This window comes from Lissotriton helveticus, chromosome 12 (genome assembly GCF_964261635.1).
Source record: "Lissotriton helveticus chromosome 12, aLisHel1.1, whole genome shotgun sequence".
NCBI classification, from domain to species: Eukaryota; Metazoa; Chordata; class Amphibia; order Caudata; family Salamandridae; genus Lissotriton; species Lissotriton helveticus.
Genome location: NC_136073.1, coordinates 376,251,799 through 376,277,250, shown reverse-complemented (window position 1 = coordinate 376,277,250; position 25,452 = coordinate 376,251,799). Strand labels below are relative to the sequence as shown.

Genomic DNA, 25,452 nt, shown 5'->3' with positions numbered 1-25,452 from the left:
CTTGGTGCGCCGTTGCCCAGCTGCACATCTCCTCTGTACCCAGCCCGCCTGACTAAGGTGTTTTTAATCCAGCTGTGCTCCTACGGCTCCCGAACCCTTGAGACCCCTACTTTCCCTTGAGAGCCTTCACACTTTCCTGCCAGTCCCCCTTTGCATTTGCAGGTGGCCCCTGGTCTTCATAGTCATAGCGCGCCCTTTGCCTTGTTTCCCAAGCAATCCGTGAAGCTCCCGAGTACTTGGCTTTGGCCCCGAACCTTCGAGTTCCAAAAGGTTAACCACAACAACAGCAACTAGTGAAATTTCTTTTCTACTTGCCCTTTACCTTCCACAGGAAATGTATTGTGTGTAATTGCACACAACTGTGATTATTGTACTTAATTTATTTTTACCGTATTGCGAAAAGTATTTACCTTTTACCGAAGTTCATTGTCTAACTATTGATATAAAAAGAAGTACTAATTTTCTAAATTGGTCTCAATTCCTTAAGTGTGTGTATAATTTATTGCCTTGGTGTGTACAATAAATGCTTAGCACTAGCTTCAGCTAAACCTAACTGCTCGTCCACATTACCACGAAAATAGAACGTTAGTGTTATCTACTTTTGCCTCTGTAAGCCAATAAGGGTCCCTTCGCACCCTCGGCATAGCCCCATTGTGGTGCACTATATAGAGAGGTGGGTCTCCTAAAGTACTCTTAAGTACTATTAGTTTCGGGGGCGTGGCTTGAAGCTGGGCGAGAATGGCCGCACTGTAGTGCAGCTCCGCCAGCCATCGAGGGACACTAGCGAACATCCTTGCCCAATACCCAAACAGTGGGAAATCTGCGAGCGGAATTCATTTGCTGCAGACCCGCTGCTACGGAGCTGCCCTGTTGTGTCGCACAAAGGGCCAACACGACTGAGAACTGACCCGCGCAGCGGCTCCACCGGCTTGGCGGAAAATGGCGGCCTGAGGCAGGCGACGGAGTCCTAGGTGGGAGAAAGCTGGTGTGACCGGGCGCTCCCTGAGGCAACGACAGAGGAACACGCCTGGGGAACTTGCGCCCACAATACCGTATTATTGAGTGCAACGCAGGGCCGCGGAGAAACGACCGAAGAGAAAGGGGCGGAGCTTACTGGAGGCAGCGTTGCTGCGAAGACGGCTGCGGATTCACGCGAGGCCCCGGTGTCAAGTCTGAAGGTAGGCCGCTGACAGGCGCGAGACCCCCCGGAGAGGCTGCTGCGTGGAAGATTGCCGAGCGCCGAGTCGGCGACCCGACCCACCCCGGTTTGCGCTGGGTGAGAATAGTGTAAAGAGCGGCTCCCCCCTTCATCCCAGCAGAGAGCACCACCGTCCACAGCCTAATATCCCGAGAGGCGCAAGGGAAACATCCGCAGGCCTCTGGATAGCGTGGGGAGTACGGCCTACTCGGTGGTGGGAGCGCTGGACTGTAGCAAAGGAGGAAAGGCAGCGGACACAGTGGGCAGTTACCTGTAACATCTGACAGGCCCAACCTTCAGCGAAGAAGAGTTGTAACGCCGGGGCTGCCAGGAAAACGCAGCTTGGAGTCGGTGGCACTGGGGAGCAGTAGCTGACGAGTGAGCAGGCCGAGGCGGAGTGCAGAATTGGCGCCAATACTGGACCCCCAGACGGCGGCGCTATTGGCAGGCGTATGAAGGGGTGAACACACCGCAGTGAAGAGAGGTCTCGGCGGACAGCGCGAGGCAGCAAGGGCAACGGTATCCTGTTGCGAGCGTGCACGGAGGGGGAGACCTACTATCGCGGACCTTGGTGTGTGTGGACTCTGGGCTGAGAAAATGGAGAAACCGGACAAAACGCAGCCGAAACTAAATTTTGAACTGCGCAAAGGAGGGCGGCAGCGGCGAGACTCGGAGCTGGAGATGGAGCGGGGGGAGGCTGCGGCGCAGAACAATGATATAGCGAAAACATTGGTGGCGATACAGCAGAGTTTACAGACTATAGATGGCAAGATAGAAGTGCTCACAGGCCGAATGGATCACTTTTCGTCGAAGCTGGATAAGCACGCAGTGAGATTAAATGAGGCGGAACAGCGAATATCGGATGCGGAGGATGGTTTGCAGCAGGTCGCAGACAGGATAAGTGAATTCGCCAAATTGCTAGAGGTAATACAAGCTAGGAGCGAGGAGAGTGAAGCGCGCTCCCGAAGGAACAATATACGCATTATAGGGCTGCCGGAGTCCACGAATGTGGGCAAGCTAGAGGAATATGTCGAGACCCTTTTGCAGGAAGTGTGCGGGAAAGACGAACTATCACCCCTGTTTGCGATCGAACGTGCACACAGATCCCTGGCGGCGAGGCCTCCGCCGGGAGCGAGCCCGAGGCCGATAATAGCACGGGTGTTGAACTTTCGTGATAGAGACATGGTTCTGAGAATCTCCAGACAGAAAGGGTCCATCACTCATCAGGGAAATGTGTTGTCTTTTTATCCGGACTTCACGCCAGCGGTCCAGGCGGCCCGCAAAGAGTACCAAACAGTCAAAAAAATGTTGCAGAAGGAACAAATCCCATATGCCATGCTATACCCCGCGAGATTGCGAATAGGTACGTACGAAAAGGGTAAATTTGCACGTCGCCCAAGCAGGCTATGGAGTACGCTAAAAAGCTGCAGAGGGATAAACGGCAGGCTACTTCATCGGCCACATCGGACATAGATGAGTGAACTGCATGGAGGGTGTGGTAAGCATTCCATGGGACACTACATGACTAGCTGTGATATGTGAACAAGAGGGCCTATGGGAGCACTGTGGACATCAGCATGAGAGGGTAGGCTGGACATGCAGAGATTTCCACGAAAGGGGAAAGAGTGAACAAATGAGATTCGATGGCTCCCCTCCCTTCCACTATCTGGGAGTGGTGGTAGCGGTCACGACCCACAATGGATCCCCGAATAGACTGCACAGTTCTTAAGTTACGGTTTGATGGGGTGTTTGAAGGGGGATATGTCTTTGGCAATTGGGATGTGCTGAAGTGGGTGGGGGGGGGAGTTGTTATGGTTTGCAATGTTGGGGCACTTGAATGTACTTCTTATATATAGCAAGACAGTTGGGTGGAATGCACAATGCACAATCGCTTGACAAATGGACACCAGGGATGGGTAGTACTACTAACGTTAGGGGCGCAATGTACAAGGCGATATCGTGGAATGTACGCGGCCTGAATACTTCACGGAAAATAAGACAAGTACTGGCGCAGTTGGACAGGCAGAATGTCACGATAGCACTGCTTCAAGAAACACATTTAACAGGGGCAACAGAGGCTAGAGTAGCGAAAAGATGGGCAGCGTACAGTTTGGCGTCCTCCTACTCCTCATACGCAAGAGGTGTGTTAATCTTGGTAAAGAAGGGGGTGGTATTTCAGGAACTGGACTCAGCTACTGACAGGGATGGCAGGTGGGCGATGGTATTGGGACAGCTGGGACATGTGCGAGTCACGATCATAAACTTTTATGGGCCGGTGATAGATGACACGACCGCTTACTTGAATATGTACAGAGTACTACGAACATGGCCGGACACAGCGATACTATGGGGGGGAATCTGAACACGCATCTGGATCCCACATTGGATAAGTTGAATCCACAAGGTGTCAGAATGGGCAGAGTTGCCAACTGTGTAAAAGATGGTATGCTTGAATTTGGACTAAAAGACGCATGGCACACGAGACATTCACAGACACTGGCAGGGACACACATAACACCCGCGACAAACGGATGGTCTAAGTTAGATTACTGGCTAGTTAGTGACGATGTAAACTGCTGGGTGACTGATGTTCTTATACTGCCCAGAACACTTTCTGATCACAACCCGGTACTGCTCACGATGAATATCCCCCAAAACCAGAGGCCACCATACACATGGCGATTCCGAGCAGAGGCTTTGCTCGACCCTCTATATGCGGACAAGATTAAGAAGGCCATTGAGATGTATTTTGCAGAAAATGTGAGATCCGTAGAAAGTGAAGGGACGCTATGGGAGGCATTCAAAGTCACGATAAGAGGGACGTGCATTGGCATGGCGGCTGGGATTTTGAAGGATATACGCAATAGATAGCAGAGGTTGGAGGAGAGACTGAGAGAGCTGGAAACACAATATGACGCTGAACGTGATGCGCAGACGCTGTTGAGTATGCGAGAGTTGGTGGATGAATATAACGAACTTGCTGAATCAGAGATTAAATACCTGTCTAAACGGTACAAGGCCAGACGATATGGGGAGGGCAGACGACCGGGTCGATCACTAGCAGCCCAGTTAACGCGGCGAGCCCTGCAGCCTCCCATAGACCGTATAGTAGATGACGAAGGGGTGGAACACAATACCCCTAAGGGAGTGGGAGATTCCTTTAGGCGCTTTTATGAATCACTATATACATCCAGGGGAGACACTGAGGGACAGGCTCTAAATGAATATCTAGATGATGTTGCATGCGCGTGGCTATCCGACGCCCACAGGAAATACCTCAGTTTACCAATAGACGAAGAAGATGTAGTGGCGGCTATTCAATCACTCCCGAATGGGAAGGCGCCTGGACCAGATGGGCTAACGGCAGAATTTTATAAAGCGCATGCTCAGATACTTGCACCCCACTTATTAGCAATGTACGCTGAGGCTTATGACGAAGGCAAACTACCTCCGCCACTTCGACAGGCATTGATCATAACACTTTTGAAAAAGGACAAGCCACCGGAAAAGTGCGATTCATAGCACCCTTTATCCCTTATAAATATAGATGCTAAAATTCTAGCGAAGATTCTAGCCACCAGGTTGCAGCCCCTGATGCCCCTGCTGGTCCTGCCGGATCAGGCGGGCTTTATACCAGATCGTTCCACGTCTTTAAATTTGTGCACAATATTTGCCATGCTACATGTGTAACATGTGAACGCTGAACTCCAAGCAGTCGCGGTATTATTAGACGCCGCAAAAGCTTTTGATTCGGTGGAGTGGGGCTACATGATACATGTACTGAATAGATTGGGCTTCCCCGCTATGTTCGTTCGGTGGATACAATTGCTCTACGCGGAACCTACGGCACGAGTCCGCACCGGGGGAGACACGTCTGAACCATTACAAATAGGCCGGGGCACACAACAGGAATGCCCTTTATCCCCGTTACTGTTTGCGATTGCACTAGAACCTCTAGCGTGCAAGGTGCGTCAGCTGCACGGTGCGGCGGCGTTAAATTTCGACAGTAGACAGGTGGGGATATCGTTATATGCTGACGATATGGTCCTGTATGTGCGCGAACCAACAGTGTACCTGTCCCCTCTACTGAGGGAGTACATAAAGTTCGGCCTATATTCTGGATTAAGTATTAATTGGCAAAAATCAGTGGTCATTCCGCTGACTGCAGCTACTACGTCCCCTGTGATAGAATACCCCCTTATATGGTCCGCAGAACCGGTGAAATATCTCAGAGTGTGGGTACACAGGGATCCGGAAGTGGTGATCACTGAAAACTATGGAGCAGCATACGAAGCAATTGCCACGCAGGTGGAAAGATGGATGGGATTGCCACTATCGCTAGCAGACAGGATAGCTGTTATAAAGATGGTGATATTACCTAAGCTACTGTACCTGTTTTGTAATGTACCTGTCCCTTTGACGGCGCATTTTTTTAAAACAATCCAAACGCAACTCCTTAGACTTGTGTGGGGCGCGAAACAGCCACGTATAAGTTGGCGTACACTGTCGCTTCCATACGACAAGGGAGGATTTAAGGCGCCGGATATATATGTGTATTACCTTTGCTGCCAAGCACAATACGCATACTACTGGTTTAAACACCATGCCTTCACACCACATGTGGCAGTGGAGCAGGGAGATGCAGATCCTACACCACTGAAAGGTATAGTGACACATGTTCGTAGACAAACGCCAAAAACGGAAATAAACACAATAGATATAACGGTAGCAGCATGGCAGGCCATAGGGCGGAAGACACACAAGAATCCATTGTATGCGCCCGCTTTACCTATAGAGGGACATGCTGCACTATCGGTGGCGCAAGACAAGGGGTCGATTAAATCACTACGGGATGTGGGCATAGTTAACATGGGGGACCTTTATGCTGAAGGGGCATATATGTCAGGAGAAGACCTTGCATACATTACGAACCCGACACTGTTGTTCAAATTTACGTGTCATAGGTTGAGACAGGCGGTGAGAGCGCACTACCCTGATTTTCCGGCAGAACCGGCGCGATCACTCGCGCTGCAGGTGGTCATCACAGCACCCACAAAAAAGAAAATGATAACTAAACTGTATAAGGCGGTTCAAGCGGACACCCCTCGAACTGAGGATAGGAGTCTGATGCGTTGGAATAATATACTGGACCCCCGCTAACAGAGGTAGAGTGGGAACGGGTGTGCGCGATAACAGGAAAGTTGACCCCTAACAGTAATTTGAGGATCATTCATTTAAAATACCTCCATCAAGTGTACCACACTCCGCACAAACTGTGGAAAATGGGTTTGAGGGGAAATGCAAGAGGTGTAGAGCGGACGATGCGGGATTCATACACCTGGCGTGGGAATGCTTCCAGGTGCATAAATACTGGGATGAAGTGATCACTAGTGTGACAAAGATGACAGGCATTGCGCTGCAGAATAGCCCAGCACTGTGCTTGTTAGGGTACGGATCTGTGGCGAAAGGGGCACTGGACAAACTAATTCAGGTGGCGTTGCTACTGGCAAAACGGCGTGTGTTGTTCACTTGGGACAGCAAACTTACTCCTAAGGTAACAGGTTGGCTAAAAGATATGGTGTTCTGCAGAGACCAGCTTGAGACATATGCGGAAGAGCTGCCTATGAAGTCGAAACCTAAAGACATATGGGCCCCGTTGCGAGAATACCTGCAGGTCTGCTGTGATGAACAGTCAGGGGATGATGAGTAACTGCTGGAAGGATGAGGATGTGGGAGATGGTATGCCCTGGAAAAGTGTGTGTCATTATTTTTTTTTTTTTTTTTAAGTTTGAAGTTTATTGAAGTATAAAGAAGCAAAGACAGAAAATGAAGAAACAATCATAAGTTATAAAAACAAGAAATCTCTCTTACAAAAAATTAGAATTGATAAATAAATCTATACATAAAATATGGCAAACGAAACTATTCATGAACATAAGGTAAGTGAGGTATATCCTGTAGAATAAAAACACATAAGTGATATGAAAAATTAAATACAAGGAAGAAATGCAATTACGGTGGTTTTTGGACTTCAACATTCCGAACTTGAGTGGTAGGTGGGATTTGGGCAACACCGGATAAATACTCAGTGAGGGGAATCCATAAAAGATCACGTTTGATTGCAAGGGAAATGGGGGAAACAAAGTTAGTGTCCAGACGGTGATTAAAACAAACTGCGTTCCACCATGCATTGAAGGAGACATCTTTAGCCTGTTTCCAATGAGATGTAATATGGTGGAAGGCAACAGCTATCAGAAGGTCGATTAATTTATGTTTATGGGACGAAGTGGCAAAAATAGGAGAAAGAGAACCTAGAAAAATGTTAACAATGGAAAAGGAAAAACAGAAATTGAAAATTTTTTGAAACTGGGACCATACTTGTTGCCAAAAACGAAAAATGGGAGGACATTCAAACAACATATGCTTCAAATCAGCTGAAAAACAGGGACAGGACCAACAAGTGGAGGGAGTGTCTAAGGAAAACGATGACAAAAGTAATGGAGTGAATAATGTGCGATTATAAACAAAAAATAAGGTTTGGGTAGTGTTTGCAGCTCTGGAAGTACTATGAAGTTTTGCCCAAATTTTGTCCCACAAAGTGAAGGACCAAACTTGAGATAAATCTTTTTCCCAAGCCAACTCAACCCTAGATTTGAGACGAACAGTAGAAGACTGAATAGATTTATAGATAAAAGAAGCAGAAGGGGAGTGATCAATGACATTGGAAATGGGAAGATATGCTGTAGGAATAGAATTTGTAGCGGGAAGTGAAGAGAGGTATTGGACGAGAGAGGGAATCAGTGAGGTATATCGTGTACGAGAAGAGGAGGGCAACGAGAACTGTTTTTGGAGGTCTTGAAAGGAAAGAGGTTGATTATCCACAAGAAGTTGAGAGATCCATTTTAGACCAAGAGAGTGCCAGGTCTTCCAATATAATGAGCGATTGCGAATTTGGAAAAGTTTATTATGCCAAATAGGCTGAATATGAGTGGAGGAAGTAGAAGCATAAGAGGATGACAAGTATGGTAAGAGAAGAGTACGAGAACGGGAGATAATGGGGGAGCGGAGAGATGTTACATTAGAAGTGAAGGAAAGAATCTCATGAAAATCAAAAGGATGAAGAAAAGAAGACTCTAGCTTTAGCCAAAGAGGGGGATAAAGGGGGAGGTCCGAAGAGAGCCAACGCAAAGCTTGCTTTAATGAAAAAGCGGTATGATAAGATTTGAAATTTGGAAATTTAACCCCTCCCAATGTTTTATCTTTCTTCAAGGCAGAAAGGGCTATTCGAGATTTCTTACCTTTCCACAAAAATTTTTGCAAAATAGAATCTATTGATTTGAGGTAATAGTCCGGAATATGAATGGGAATCATGGAGATAGAGTAAAGTACTAGAGGTGCCAACATCATCTTAATTGAGTCAAGACATCCCCACCAAGAAAGGAAAAGAGGGTTCCAGCGAGTAATAGCCGCATTAAGTTTAACAGAAAGGGAATTGAAATTAAACTTAAGAGTATCTAAGAGACGAGGAGCAAACCAAACACCCAAGTATTTAATCTTGGAAGGCTGCCAAGAAAAGCCAGAGTTGTGAAAGAGATGCTTTTGACAGAGAGGGTTTAAGGGTAAAATTTCACATTTATCAATATTAAGACGGTAGCCAGAAACCTTAGAAAAGGAGGAAACTTGATTCAAAAAGAACGGTAAAGTGGATTGTGGGTCCGAACAATATAACAAAATATCATCAGCGTAGACTGATAGTTTAACTTGCTGTTGGGAGCCGTAACGAAATCCAGAAATATGCTCATCAAGTCTGATCTTAGTCAAAAAAGGTTCTAAAGCTAAAACAAACAAAAGAGGGGATAAGGGGCAACCTTGACGCACGCCTCGTTGAAGAGGAAAATAATCAGAAGTTATACCGTTTGCGAAAATTGAAGCATGGGGGCTAGAATAAAGTAATGAAATAAGAGAAATGAATTTAGGAGAGAAACCAATCCAACGGAGAGCTTGAAATATAAAGTCCCATCCTATTCTATCAAAAGCCTTTTCGGCGTCAAGAGTGATGGCAGCCAAAGGATAAGAAAGGGAGGGAGCTTTACTCAGAATATTAAAGAAAACTCGGGAGTTATCTGATGATAAACGACCTTTAACAAAGCCTGATTGCTCAGGGCCAATGATATTTGGTAAAAGGGGATCCAATCGAAGAGCTAATATTTTGGCAAAAATTTTATAATCGGTATTTACGAGGGAGATGGGGCGATAATTTTTACATAAGGTATGGTCCTTATCTGGTTTGGGAATTAAACAAATAAGCGCTTCCTGAAAGGTTCCCCGGGAAGAACCAGAATCGACAGAAGATTGAAATAATAGATGTAGTTTAGGGAGGAGAAGGGAGGAAAAATGATTATAGAATTCAATGGTGAAACCGTCAGGCCCAGGTGCCTTACCACGACGAAGGACAGAAACAGCATGAGAAATTTCAGAGAGGGAGATATCCGAAACAAGTGTAAGAAAATGAACATGAGTGGAGGGAGGGGGAGGAATGTCGTGAAAATACGTAAGGAGATCAGCGGGATCAGGACTGGATTCAGGAGTGTATAAAGTTTGATAGAACGAAACAAACTGATTTAATATGTCTTTATCTTTAAACAAAGAAATACCCGACGGACCTTGTAGAGACTCAATCTTTGTTTTCTCCCTTCTTATCTTAAGATAATTAGCTAATAATTTGCCCATTTTGTTTTGACCTCCATAATAACGAGAGTTGCATTTAAGGAGAGAATTAGAGGCTGCATTAGTGGTAAATTTGTTAAAATCGAATTTGGCTGAAATAAGCTCTCGAAGGGAGGAGTCAGAGGTAGAGTTATAATAAGCATATTCTAGTTTCTTAATTTTATCCAGAAGTTGAGTTGTCTTAGAAATAGACTTCTTTTTCTTTTGTGATACGTAATTCATAACAAATCCCCTAACAGCAGCTTTAAAGGAATCCCACACCATGACAATGGAAGATTCAGGGAGATGATTAAGTGTGAAAAATTCAGTGGCAAAAACTGTAAATTGAGTGCAAAAATCAGAATCAAGGAGTAAAGAATTATTAAATCTCCAGCGTCCTGAATGAGGAGAGAAGGGGACTAGGTCAATATCAATAAAAACGGGCGCATGGTCTGAAATTAAAATAGAACCAATGTCTGCATGAAGGGCAAGTTGAGCTAGGGATTTGCTAAGGAACAGGTAATCAATACGGGATTGGGAATGATGAGTGGGAGAGTAAAATGTGTATTCTCTAAGGTCGGGATTGCATAGCCTCCAAATGTCAACTAAAGCGTTATTATGAATAGATGCAGTAAATTGGGAGTGCATTTTGGAGGAAACAAATTTAACCTTAGAGTTTCTGTCTAAAATGGGGTCAAGAACTTGATTGCAATCACCACCGAAAATAACATATTGTTCATCAAGCATAACAAGTTTTTCAGAAATAGCAGGCCAAAACAATTTGTCAACCCCTGTAGGAGCATAAACATTAAATATAACAATTGGTATCTTGTCTATAAGAAGATTTACAAGAACCCAACGACCATTAACGTCACATTCTTGAGATACAACAGAAACGGTTAACTTTTTGTGACACAATATAACTGAACCATTTGTCTTACCTAAAGCAGGAGAATGGAAAACATGTCCCACCCAACAACGTTTGAGTTTTACAGCCTCCTTTTCCGAAAGATGGGATTCTTGGAGGAGGGCTACATCAGCGTTAAGCCTAGCCAAGTGCGTCAGAACTCGTTGACGTTTAATAGGGTTATTTAACCCCTTAACGTTCCAAGTGACTACTCGGAATATGAATCAAAAGCAGAATGATATGGAAAAGAAGATAGAACAGAAAAGGCACATTGGAAAGAGAAGAGAATGGTTGTAGGAATGTAAAGATAGAGTAAGTAAGAGAAATAAATCAAGAGAGTGGATAGAGAATACAGTAAGAAAAAAGGAGAGAAAAGAGTAAAGAGAGGAGATAGGAAAAGAGAGTAGTAAAGAGGACAGAGCAACATAAGAAGAACATAGAAACATACCAATAGATACAGAACGAAGACGAATGGGGGGTGACGACGCCAGAAGATGACGACAACGACAACGGAACACACGCCACCGAACACCGAAGGAACCAGCAGAGAACTGAATTGACGGGATGCACGAATACACCGGGATGAAGAAAGGGGTAGATCATCTATAAGAAGACAAAAAATAAGAAGAATATTAGAGAAACATACGAGATATAAAGTACAAAATACAAAATACCAAAAACAAAAATACTAAAATGAGATATCAATCAACAGGGAATATATGACAAAAATACGACACAGTAGGATAACGGAAAAGTAAACAGGTCATTCATGCGTGACTAAACAGCTCTAGCAGTGTCCATGACGTCGGTCTCCTGCTGATGACGAAACTCTTGAAGAACCTGTGGATCATCGAATGTCGTCGTCTTATCCTTGTAGGTCACCTTGAAGAGACAAGGATGAAGCAGTCCATATCTTGCATTCAGAGCTCGTAGTTGTGGTCTCAAATCAAGGAATTGTTTTCGACGATCAGCTGTCACTTTAGCCACATCCTGAGAAAGATAAAGACGATGACCTTCCCACATAACTTGTTTTTTAGTTTTTGCTGCTGAAAGAACCTGCAGGAGGTCAGTATATTGTAAGAACAGCATGATGACTCCTCGGGGTTTGTTGGAAACTTTAGGACCAAGTCTATGAGCACGTTGTATATTAAGTAAAGAGGAAGGAGGAAGATCCAGAATTTTCGGCAGAAAGGTTTGAAAAAATGCAGTTGGGTTGGATCCCTCTGTAAGTTCCGGAAGACCATAAAGGCGTAGGTTATTTCTGCGATTACGATTTTCCAACTCCTCTGTTTGCCTCCTTAGGAGAGAAACGTCTTTTTCCAAAAGCGAAATCCTAGAGCTTGAAGTGTGAAGGGCTTCCGTGGCCTGTTCTACTAGAAGAACTCGAGATTCAAGAGTAGACCATTTATCGTGAAGAAACTGCAAAGTCTTAGTAGTCTCAGCCATGAAGGGTTTTAGCGCACGAATTTCCTCAAGAATAAGATCCATAGATGCAGAATGTGAAGATGAGCCTGGGGAGGGTGGGTCTTTTTTGGGGCGCTTTGTTGAAGCAGGTTGCAAAAGTTTACTTGAGGAGGTATTTTTTGGAATTGCCCCAGGATTTGAGTCCGGTTTTCGAGAAGCAGGATCATCCATAGTTGGAGTCGTGGAGTCAGAGTCTGAAGAATGACGCAGTTTGGGTATTGAAGCAGTAAGCTTGAGAGTACGCAATTTCCCCATAGAAAAAATAAGAGGAAAAATATTAGTGCCACCACAGACCACCAGAGAAAGTCAATAGGAATAGTATTCAGAGAAGAAACACTGTGGCTCGGCACTGTTGAAAGCGTACAGGAAGCGCGCCAAATCGAGATAATGAAGCTGAAGAGAAGTCGGACTAATCACTATATCGGCTGTGAAAAATACATTTCTTCATGAAGAAAAACCTTCAAATAGCATTTGCATGAAGAGAACACTGAAGCAAATCAACAGACATTGCATGTGAGCATAAGCGCAAAGGCAGCAGCGTCGATGACCCGCAGGTTATGCAATATGATAAAAAATCAAAGTCCAGTATGAAGGTTGCTGTGGTATTTCTGCGATAAGAAATATTGCAGTTAGCCAGGAAGCAGAGCGCATATGAGAAAATGCGGTTGAAAAAAGGGCGCCAACCAGGATTTGTTAATTGAAGATGTCAACAAGCGTAGCGCATATCAATATGCGGGCGAGAGAGGCGCCAATCAGGAAGATAAGGCATGAAGTACTGATGCAAAGTTGGTGAAAACAGGCAGAATTAGTGCGAGCAGCGTCTGCACGTCAAAACATGTGAGGAGGAAAACTGCAACTGTATAGGCATTTTGTATTGTGCCCAAGCTGATTAGGAAGGGAGCAGACAGCCAATGTTCCGTGGGATGGAGAACGAGGCGTACATTCGGGAAATACCGCTCATGAAGGGATCGCGGTAAAAAAAGAAAATGGCGGCCGCCGAAATAACGGACCGCGTCACAACAAAAATGAGCGCATGTCGCTGGTTTTAAGGAACAAAGCACGGATCCTCCTCCTCACCTCACATTCCGATGGCAGATTATGGGGTTAGAGTTCGTGTCAGTCCGGTGTTAGCGGAGATAAACTGCCGGCGCCGGGCTCGGTCAGCGGAGCTCCGGTATCAAGCCGCCATCTTGTGCGGCGCTCAAGCCACGCCCTGCGTGTCATTATTAATACAAGAAAATGAGAAAGGAGTCGATGAGTGATAGATGAGAGGATGTGCGTGTGCGAGACGTTCCCCCGAATGTGACTGGAACGTGATAGGAAATACGAGGAGTGTAAGGCTATGTGCCCTGTTAGGTTTGGTATGCGTTTGGTACGTTGACGTGTGGACACTGGCTAATGATTGCTAAGCAAAGTCAGCGGTTGTTTCAGTTGAACAGGTTTATCAAAAAAAAGAAGCTGAGTCTCAATCATGCCTGCTGAGTATTGGCGGCACTGTGCCCTCTCCCCCTGTTGGCCGCAATGCAGCCATACTGGAATGAAAAAGTTGGGCAAAAGAGCGATGAGGGAGAGGGAGGGCTGCGAGATTATGCTACAGGATACAAGGATGGCACAGTAATTTCTGGTTTAATACGCGGCCGGCCCTGTGTGGTTGTAGACGACATGCTGTGTTAATCAATATCAAGGATGGCACTACATCGAGACAGACTGCAAAGATCGAATTGTGAGCTGCCGGACACAGAGTGGTTGTAGGCACACAGCTGTGTCAACTGATTGATAATAAATAAAGATATTTTTTACTATTAGCTTCATTTTACAAAATATGCTCATGAGATTTGTATTCAGTTCATATTTTTTTTTTAAATGTTTTATATTTCTGTACATGAATACGTCCCAATTAACTTGCTTTTGACGGGATGGAGGAATTTCCATTTGGGGCGAAAATAGTAATGGAGTTTCCGGTATCAAGTTAGCGTTACATTAACATAGATTCACTGTGTATGCAGTGGGCATGGTATCACTCGAAATTAGCCCAATTAACACTTTTTAATATATCAATGTGCTTACCGTCTGCTTTAACTTCCTGACACTATAGAGACGAGCTGCTTAAATTTACTGATTGAAAAAGTAACTATAAAGTATCCTTTCTCTCCTCGTCTTTGCACACCTTTGTTTCTAAAATGCGAAGACATCATGGAGGAATCTTAAGAAATCGAGCCTCTTCTTGCAAATATGGGACATTTTAATGCAGTGTATATATCTCTTTTCCTTCTGTGGCATTCCTGTAGTTATCCCTTGGCTCACACAAGCAGTCTGTCTTTGGCAGTTAAGAAATCATAAATAAATAAGTGAAAATTAAATGTATTCCTACTTATCTAGGTGTGTCGACTCTTTGACTTTTACACCTAGCCTGGGACCACGTTAGTGTAACAATGTTTCTGCAAGGTTACTAATGGGATGACCAGCCTTAATAAAGGGTATTTGATTTTGATACTACTTGCATACTGTTCGATGTGTATCAAGCAGATTGCTGAAGTGAAATCATTATTGGATATGTTTAAGATAAATTTGGATGCAGCTGCCATTTTACTAACCAAGTGTAAATGAACCCTTCATGTTTTTATCCAGGAAATATCTCAAGCTTCAGAAAGTGTGGAAGCCATTGAAAGTGAAATGTCTGGCCCCAAAGTTGTCCGTCAGACTTCTGCAAACCATCACCTACAGTCAGTGCAAGTGAACGGTATGATCAAGCTTCTCATTGTTTCTGCTTTTTTATCGCATTGAAATTGAAGAATGAAACCATCTGTTGTGAAATTAAAATAACTCCCAGTTTACTTCTCTCTCTCTTCCCACCAGTGAATATAGACCTGGCTCAGAACTTAGCTAGTTCTAGGTCCAAAGGCTCTCTTTCCAACCTGACGTCGAGCAGGCTTTTTGGCAGCTATTCCAATGTGCATCAGTCTGTCTTGGATCCTGCTTTGGGCCTCTGGTGTACCTGTTAAGCAATCACAGAACATTGAGATGAATGCTTTTGATTCTCAGTAGGATTATAATAGACTACAAAAGTCAAAGGAAACCCCATAGCTACTGAAAGCTACACGTGTACAGTCTGTTAATGTGGCACCATCAAAATGCACAGAACTGTTCCAGAGTTAGGAGAAACTCCTCGTGTCTCTTTTAATGTCGGGTCTGTGGGGCCGGCTGGTACCAACACTGTCCTCCAAAATATAATCCACACTTTCAGCACTCACACCTGTTGCATACCTTACCATTTCAATATTTCCTTGCAGAAATCAATGTATCTATTCTGTAACCTGGACATAAATGATAGTGCTGTAGGTTTTGCCTCCTAGACTCAGCCTAAACTTCAGATGTTCTCACAAAGGTCCTTCCAGCACAGAAAACATTACTTCCATACCGGAGGGATCGATGGGGGTGTCTACCCTTCCCTCAGTACTGAGCAAGAGTCTAACAAATTGAGTTAAAGGTACAAGAAAACCTGTAATTAAATGTTGAACATTATGGGACAGGAGTGTGATGTGGAACAGAGGATGTTCCGGAGAGCTCACACTTGACACCTCTCTAGCCTAAGAGGCTGAGATGCCTGTAAGGTGATGCCACACAGTCAGCTTCTCAGGGGTTAATCCAACAGATGCATTCCGGAAGGCACAGTCCAGAATGCTTCAGCCTAGGGAAGTGGCGGATTAGTGGCCTACCATCTTGTTGTAAATTTGCACTGTCTGTAATAGGCTGTGCATCCACAATTCCATTACAAAACATTTTTTAAGAGCCCCCCCACCTGTCCCACTCCCGAAATTACCCATGTAGCATCAATTGTTTTCACTTCAGCAATGGGTGTGTTTGGCCACTGGAAACTGTTAGTCCTTGCCAATAAGGTCCCTATTTATTTTCTTCCCGTCAGATTTTATATATCGCAAACTTGACCCAAAGGTATTAACATGAGCACCAGTTACGTTACACAAGGACACATTCATTTTTCCGTAGGCATGGGGAGATTAAGTGATTTGCCCTGAATCACAGGAAGCCAAGCCGACGCCGAGGCTTGAACATGGTTCCCCAGCTCCAGTCGGCACCTCTGACCATAAGGTCGCAACCTCTCCCCATTTTTGTACCCAATTTTGACCGTCTTGTCATAATACACCAGGCCCATATTCAGTTGGCCTGTCTTTACCCTATTTGTTATTTAGACCCTAAGTTGACTGTAACATTGCCACTTTATTTTTGGCTGGATGCTAATGGTATGGGTTTTAAGCTTCACTTTCCCTGGATTTCATGTTTGTCCATTTTTGTTTCCGTATCCCCCGTCCATAACCAAAATTAACTCACACAGCATTGTTTATACAAAGTTCTACTCTTTCTGATAGCTCCATATGTCTTCTGCCGAAGTCCTTTGAAACTTAACCATTTTCTGGCCTTTAAGATAGACTTTTAAAGGAATGTTTGTTATGAAATGCTTAGCTGTGGTATCTAGAAGTTTCACAGTGTAGTCGGATATTTTGTCATGATATATTTGTTTTTTTATTTAGTGTCGAAGAAGGATACTGTTCTAGAGATCTGCACATCATCTCCTCGTCCACCAAAGAGTAAGAGATCCCCCAGGAGAAATGTTTCAGAGGGATGTTCTTCAGGTTAGAAATGTTATCATTGTTAGACTGCTGTATAATGCCTTGTCTTGTTTATTTTAAACTGATTTTATTAGGTTTTTTAAATGTTTCTGTAAACAAACATTATAGTTAGAAATTCACATTTAAAGTTCCCATTTCATCAAAGGAGATCTATTTTATGACAAATTATTTGCCATATAAGTTTCATGCACATTTGAACAGGAGCGCACATAGGAATTATTATGGGGGAAATGTACCCATAAATCAAAGAATCTGAGACACAGACATGGGGCAGACCTAGAAAGGTAGAACAATGTCTACTTAAAATTCATACGTTCAAATGTGTCATCATAAAGTCAGTTTAAAAAGAAGAAAAGATGGCCTATTACAGGACCGTGCTGGACTGACCCAGATTTATTTCAAGACGTTTTGTGAACTGTGGACATGTTAAGAAAAGAGCAGCGGGTCAGGTGTGTAGAAAGGTATTTGTTGTGCTGTAGTCAATAAGGTGCTGAAATATGAGGTTTACGGGTGTATCCTTAGTCAAGGAACAAGATGTACTGGAAATAGTTTTATGACTATTTGTAGGATACTTAAACATGGCAAACATGACTGTTGGTTTCAGTTATTATTTACCGAACAAAAATATCTGCATAGCCCTCGAAAGTATATATTTTGCCCACGGTTGGCTGTGACTATTATTCTGCATTAAAATGTATGTAAATTATTATTTTTACATATATTGTAACCTAAATTATTAAATCTGTAATTACACAATTATTTTCTGAAAAGTGTTACACATTGAACAAGAGACAAGTGAAAACAAGACTTTGTGACACAAGACAAAGGACCCCTTTCATATTAGTTGACAGCTTTATTAACATTTTATTTTAACATTTGTACTGATACTCGTTGTAGGTTGTTGACCAGTGTTTCTGTCCTTAGAGGCAGGCGTCATTGGGGGCCCTTTCTTGGTGCAAGAGAAACCTCTGCTCTCCATCCGGGTATTTTTTCTTAATATTCATAAATAGTATTTAAGCTGAGGAGTCATTTGTTAGCAACATTTCTTGAACTTCAGAATAGAAGATGCAGAATAGAAGATGGTTTGTCAGCTACGTTTTTGCCTTAAAGCATATACAGGAAAGTAAAAGTACTAAGACTGAATCAGTGAAGGGGAATTTGAAACCACACCAGAACATTTCCAGCAAAAAATACATCCAAGCAAGAATTTGACAGGAGCTGATATTGATGAAAACATTAACCTAAAGTTTATTAAGGTTGTTACATATACTAATTAACCCACTGTTCAGAGCAGCTTAGCCAGCAATTGCTAGTAACGACCTGGAACAAGCATTTGATACTTAAAACTGGAGCAACGTATTCTTAGTATTTGACATAGTGGCCTTCTGTAGTGATATTTAACACCGGATTGAGTTACTCTATGCCAGCCCAACAATGTGGATCCAATGTGGAAAGATCATTTCTGAACCATGGTAAACACAGAGAGGGGCAAGACAGGGGTGTCCACTTTCACCACAGCTGTTCGCTTTCACTGTGAAGCCTATGGCTGTTGTAGTCAGGAAAGAGGAATATTGCTGTATGGGCACACTCCCGTCGTATCGCTATATGCGGATGGCCTACTATTTAAATCTATAATGCCAATGGTAACCTAAAACTGCTCCTCAGCCAACTAGAACTCTTTGAGTCCAAAACTAATCAAAAAATGAACAGGGAAATACCAAGTCTGTTCCCTCCGAAGTATTTACAACTCACTATATTGCCACTAATATGGACCACAGTGTCTTTTAGATACCTGGTGATCCGATTGTTCCATGAAGATTACATTAAAATTAAATTAAATTTGTAGATTTACATAGCCCGGCTTATCACCCGTGAGGGTATCCAGGTGCTGTCCATGGGAATGGGGAGACTTAGTGATTTGCCCAGAATCACATGATGCTGAGCCAGTCCCGAGACTTCAACCGGGATTCCGGGCTCCCAAGTCAGCAGCTCTGGCTGCTGCACTGCATCCTGCAGATACCATAGAGGGAAATCTGGGTGGTTTACTGACAACTGTAAAATAAACTATTCCAGGTGTCTCCAATCTTTTGTGTAATAAGAGCTATGTATGTTCAATGAAAATCCTCCAGAGCTAGTAATATTATTAGAGATGTAATAGAAACGACATAAGTGATCACCTCTGTACATCAGGCATCTTTAGTGATGTAAAAAATGCTTTGTCAATGTGGAATGCCTTTGTTAACACATACCCACCATCACTGCAATGCCACTAGCTGCAAGTTAATATTAGTAATATGTGCTCCGCACTACAGTTTGAATTTTATCATACAAATATCTGTTTTAAATATATATCGAAAATTCAACCATTATTCCCCAAATACCTACTCATGAGTTTTAAAAATACCCACATTTTCATATTGAATATACAGTTTTTAGTTTTAATATACACATAATTCAACCAAGCAAAAGCTTCAATTTTAAAAAAAAAATAGGAAAACATAAACCAACATTACAGCAAAGGAAACAAATTAAAAAGGAGCAATCGCCAGGATTAGCACATCATTTAGGATAGACATATCACATATACCACTAAAGAAATTAAATTAAAAAAAAGCTTCTAATTTAGTTCCCTGGGCTGCACACAGGATTGTGGAAGATTTGAGTGGAGTGGGGTAGATTGTGGTAGAGTGGAGTGCTGTAGAGTGGGGTGAAGTAGGGTAGATTGGAGTGAGGTGGAGTGTATTGAGGTGGAGCATATTGAGGTAGATTGAGGTGGAGTAGATTGGAGTAGATTTGATTGGAGTATGGTGAATTGGAGTTGAGTGGGGTAGATTGGAATGAATTGGGATAGATTGGAAAGAATTGGGGTAGATTGGAGTGGGGTTGAGTATACTGGAGTGGGGTTGAGTATACTGGAGTGGGGTTGAGTATACTGGAGTGGGGTTGAGTATACTGGACTGGAGTGGGGTTGGGTAGCCTGGAGTGGGGTTGGGTAGAGTGGGGTGGGGTAGACCGGAGTGGGGTGGGGTAGACCGGAGTGGGGTGGGGTAGACCAGAGTGGGGTTGGGTAGACCAGAGTGGGGTTGGGAAGACCGGAGTTGGGTTGGGTAGAGTGGGGTGGGGTTTGGTAGAGTGGGGTGGGGTAGACTGGAGTGGGGTTGGGTAGACTGGAGTGGGGTTGGGTAGACTGGGTTGGGTTGGGTAGACCAAAGTGGGGTTGGGTAGACTGGAGTGGGGTTGGGTAGAGTGGGGTGGGGTAGACTGGAGTGGGGTTGGGTAGACTGGAGTGGGGTTGGGTAGACTGGAGTGGGGTTGGGTAGACTGGAGTGGGGTTGGGTAGACCAAAGTGGGGTTGGGTAGACCAAAGTGGGGTTGGGTAGAGTGGGGTGGGGTAGACTGGAGTGGGGTGGGGTAGACTGGGGTGGGGTTGGGTAGACTGGGGTGGGGTTGGGTAGACGTGAGTGGAGTATGGTGGATTGGAGTGGGGTAGATTGGAATGAATTGGGGTAGACTGGAGTGGGGTTGGGTATACTGGAGTGGGGTTGAGTATACTGGAGTGGGGTTGAGTATACTGGAGTGGGGTTGAGCATACTGGACTGGAGTGGGGTTGGGTAGCCTGGAGTGGGGTTGGGTAGAGTGGGGTGGGGTAGACCGGAGTGGGGTGGGTAGACCGGAGTGGGGTGGGGTAGACCAGAGTGGGGTTGGGTAGACCAGAGTGGGGTTGGGAAGACCGGAGTGGGGTTGGGTAGAGTGGGGTTGGGTAGACTGGAGTGGGGTTGGGTAGACTGGGGTGGGGTTGGGTAGACTGGGGTGGGGTTGGGTAGACTGGAGTGGGGTTGGGTAGACCAAAGTGGGGTTGGGTAGACCAAAGTGGGGTTGGGTAGACTGGAGTGGGGTTGGGTAGACTGGAGTGGGGTGGGGTAGACTGGACTGGAGTGGGGTGGGGTAGACTGGAGTGGGGTTGGGTAGACTGGAGTGGGGTTGGGTAGACTGGAGTGGGGTTGGGTAGACCAAAGTGGGGTTGGGTAGAGTGGGGTGGGGTAGACTGGAGTGGAGTGGGGTAGACTGGAGTGGGGTGGGGTAGACTGGGGTGGGGTGGGGTAGACTGGGGTGGGGTTGGGTAGACGTGAGTGGGGTTGGGTAGACGTGAGCGGGGTTGGGTAGACGTGAGTGGAGTATGGTGGATTGGAGTGGGGTAGATTGGAATGAATTGGGGTAGACTGGAGTGGGGTTGGGTAGCCTGGAGTGGGGTTGGGTAGACTGGGGTGGGGTTGGGTGGGGTGGGGTTGGGTAGACTGGGGTGGGGTGGGGTAGACTGGGGTGGGGTGGGGTAGACTGGGGTGGGGTAGACTGGGGTAGACTGGGGTGGGGTGGGGTAGACTGGGGTAGACTGGGGTGGGGTGGGGTAGACTGGGGTGGGGTGGGGTGGGGTGGGGTAGACCGGGGTGGGGTTGGGTAGACCAGAGTGGGGTTGGGTAGACCGGAGTGGGGTTGGGTAGACCGAAGTGGGGTTGGGTAGACCGGAGTGGAGTATGGTGGATTGGAGTGGGGTAGATTGGAATTAATTGGGGTAGACTGGAGTGGGGTTGGGTAGCCTGGAGTGGGGTTGGGTAGACTGGGGTGGGGTGGGGTAGACTGGGGTGGGGTGGGGTAGACCGGAGTGGGGTTGGGTGGACCGGAGTGGGGTTGAGTAGACCGGAGTGGGGTTGGGTAGACTGGAGTGGGGTTGGGTAGACCCAGAGTGGGGTTGGGTAGACCCAGAGTGGGGTTGGGTAGACCCAGAGTGGGGTTGGGTAGACCCAGAGTGGGGTTGGGTAGACCCAGAGTGGGGTTGGGTAGACCCAGAGTGGGGTTGGGTAGACCCAGAGTGGGGTTGAGTAGTCCCAGAGTGGGGTTGAGTAGACCCAGAGTGGGGTTGAGTAGACCCAGAGTGGGGTTGAGTAGACCCAGAGTGGGGTTGGGTAGACCCAGAGTGGGGTTGGGTAGACCCAGAGTGGGGTTGGGTAGACCCAGAGTGGGGTTGGGTAGACCCAGAGTGGGGTTGGGTAGACCCAGAGTGGGGTTGGGTAGACCCAGAGTGGAGTTGGGTAGACCCAGAGTGGAGTTGGGTAGACCCAGAGTGGAGTTGGGTAGACCCAGAGTGGAGTTGGGTAGACCCAGAGTGGGGTTGGGTAGACCCAGGGTGGGGTTGGATAGACCCAGAGTGGGGTTGGGTAGACCGGAGTGGAGTAGGGTAGATTGGATTGGAGTGGGGTAGATTGGAGTGGAGTATAGTTGTGGCAGTTAGGCTACATCTCTTGCACCTAAGTGCATAGGAATATAGGGCACCTGAAATCGCATTTGGTGGAATAGATATGAGATTGAGGACATATGCACAGGTGTAAAGGAGAAATGGAGTAGTTGCTGCGCTGCACAAAACTGAAGTGCTTTAAACAGACACATGCAAGCTTGAAGAGGGTCTTCCGGAGCTAGATCACTGGCCCACAACACCTGTCAACACGCAAAGTGGCTGGCCTCGCAGTCACACCAGCATCCAGCTATGCATAGCGATTTAATAAAACCAATCAAATGACTGTCACCCTAAAGATTATTGCACTCAATGTGAAAGGCCTTAACAGTCCAGTTAATAGGCTGCCTGGAAACCGCGGACGCACATATCGGTCTTCTCCAGGAGACACATCTTTTGTCAAGGGACAATTATAGATTTTTTTCATCTCACACCGCCAAGACAGCCTGCATGGCCGTTCTGGTCTCCTCTAAGTGTAATGGCAGAGTTGGCCCCTAATGAGCCGAAATCATGGGTAGGCTGCTGGCACATACATTCACACTGGGCCCACACAGTTTCACCATAGGCACAGGATTTTCCCCAAACGAGGGACAAGAGGGGTTCCTTCATGAGGTGGTGTGAAATTTTCCAAATCCCACAGACAGATCGTTGGTCATGGAGGGGACTTTAACCTAGCTTTTGATAATAATATGGACAGATCAAGCCTGCAACGGGCAGACCAGGTCACTCACCAAGGAGGGAAGGCAGCTTCTGACTGAGGCTGGGCTGACTGACATATACAGGTCTCATCATCTGACGGATAGAGAGTACACTTTCTATTCACATCACCATAAGACCTATGCTGGGATTGACTATCTTCTAACCACCAGCACAATGACTCAGCAGGCACAACAAGTAGAGCTACTCCCTTCCTCAATATCGGACCACTCAGCAGTGTGTATGTCATTGGCCATCACTGGTCCTCGACCCACACGCCGCTTTTGGGGGCTCAAAGAGACAATGCTCCAATGCTCCACAGTAGTACAGCAGATCATAAAAGTAAAGTGGATTACTTAGACATGAAGAACATGCCCAATACCCCTATTGCAACACTTTGGGACGCCCTGAAGGCAGTAGTCAGGGGAGAGTTTACCTCTATCACTGCATTTGACAACAAAACTCTGCGAGAAAAGAGGGAGCAGCTCTCCAGCGAGGTGAAAGAGTTAGAACGTATGCACCAGAGAGCGGGCGCTCCCAGAGTCTGGAGGCAGCTTAAGGCGGTGCAAACCCAATTAACAGGCCTGGACATTGATCGGGAAGATTATGCCGTCCTACGGCTTAGTCACTCATACACTGGGGGGATAGAAGTGGGAGACTCCTGACAAATAGTTTAAGGGCACAGCGGCAGGCCTCCAATATACCTACAGTTATTGACCACTCTGGGCAAGAGCAGACTTCTGACTAGGACATTGCAGAAACATTCCGGCAATACTAAGCAACCCTATATGAGGCACAGCAACTCCCTGACGATTTCCCTGCCCAATACTTACATGGCGTGAAGACCACCATATTAACGCCTAACCAGACTGAAGACCTTGACTCCCCGATCAAGTTAAAGGAGGTAATCTCGGCCATTTCTAAACAAAAACTGCTTAAGTCCCCAGGCCCAGGTGGGTTTTCTTCCCTTTTCTAATAAAACCTTCTGCGCCACATTGGCCCCCTTATTGGTGAGGGTGTACAACTCAATTGGGGTCTCCTCCCTCATTCCGTCAACGATGCTGGAGGCACTAGTTACAGTCAAACCCAAACCGGGAAAGGACAAGTGGCACTGCGCGTCCTATCGTCCTATCTCCCGCCTTAACGTGGACCTTAAACTGTTCACAGGGATTCTGGTGCAGCGACTCTCCCCCTATCTTCCAGGGTTGATAGACCTAGACCAGTCGGGCTTTATGCCAAGCCGCCAGTGCTCCGATAATACTAAACGCCTCTTGCACATTATAGACAAGGCTGAGCTTTTTGATATTGAATGCATGATCCTTTCTATTGACGCTGAGAAGGCGTTCGATAGTTTGTACTGGCCATATCTTACAGCAACCATGCGCCATTTTGGCCTGCCAGAGAGATTTAGAAGCTGGGCGCTAAGTTTGTTATACCAACCCTACTGCATCTGTCCATGGGAACGGCCTCACCTTGGATCCCTTTCCTATCCAACTAGGAACAGGACGGCGTTGCCCACTCTCACCATTCTTATTCGCCCTTTATATGGGGCCCATGGCCCAAAGAGTGCGGAACGATCCGTTGATATCTGGGGTGGTGCTTGGGGGTAAGGAACATAAGATCAGTTTTTACGCAGATGACGTAGTCGCCACCTTGGAAAATCCTAGGGACTCCCTGCCTGCCCTTATGACCGAGTTGGAACGCTTTGCACAAGTATCTTATTTAGGGTCAATGTCCACAAGTCACAAGCTCGTAATCTGTCACTCACCCCGGGCACAATAGAGGTACTCAAACGCACACAGCACCTTCAATGGGCTCGAGAGACTATCCCCTACTTAGGCCTTCAACTCTCAGCTTGCATACAGCGCACCACCTCACTAAATTACACAACGTTACTGCGACATATACAGGACTGCCTCCTTAGATGGAGATCACACTCGCTACTTGGTTTGGCCGAATAGCGGCGATAACAATTACAGTTTTACCTAAGATAATATTCCTATTCCAGACCCTCCTGCTGGCCCCTCCTTCAGGAGTGCTGCACTCTAAGCAACGTGATGGAGCACTTCATCTGGCGTGATCAGTGACCCAGATTACATAGAGAGCTATATTATAGGCCCCCAATCGAAGGTGGATTAGCAATCCCAAATTTGCAGGACTGTTACTGGGCGGTGCAGTTGAGACCCCTTGTAGAATGGTCAAGACCAGAATCTGAGAAGCACTGGCTGTTTACGGACAGAGCTTTAGACTATGGAGAGTCTCCTTTCTCACAAAGGCGGCAAGGCCACGTAACTAATACTGATCAAGGGTCACACACTCTACACTATCAGTCTGGGACAAAGTGGCCATATCTCATGGGCTTACGACGCTTCCATCTCCAATCACACCTGTAGTCCACAATTCTGCCTTTACCCCTGGTCTAGACACAAGAGCATTTGCTCTTTGGACTAAAGAGGTCTGCCGGACCATAGGACATTTCTTTGATGTGGAGGGGCCCTTATCATTTGCTAACCAAAGTAAACAACAGAATCTCCTAGAGAAGGAACGC

The 25,452-nt window shown here is 45.9% G+C and overlaps 1 protein-coding gene across 2 annotated transcripts in view; it reads left to right on the top strand.

The window, feature by feature from the left end:
* CEP89 (centrosomal protein 89) overlaps positions 1–25,452 on the top strand; it is a 1,224,823-nt gene that overhangs the window by 299,815 nt on the left and 899,556 nt on the right. For both annotated transcript variants that reach the window (XM_078670561.1, XM_078670562.1), the window contains exons 6-7: positions 14,904–15,015; positions 16,823–16,924. In XM_078670561.1, the coding sequence (XP_078526687.1) occupies positions 14,904–15,015; positions 16,823–16,924 (214 nt within the window). The remainder of the gene's footprint in view (positions 1–14,903; positions 15,016–16,822; positions 16,925–25,452) is intronic.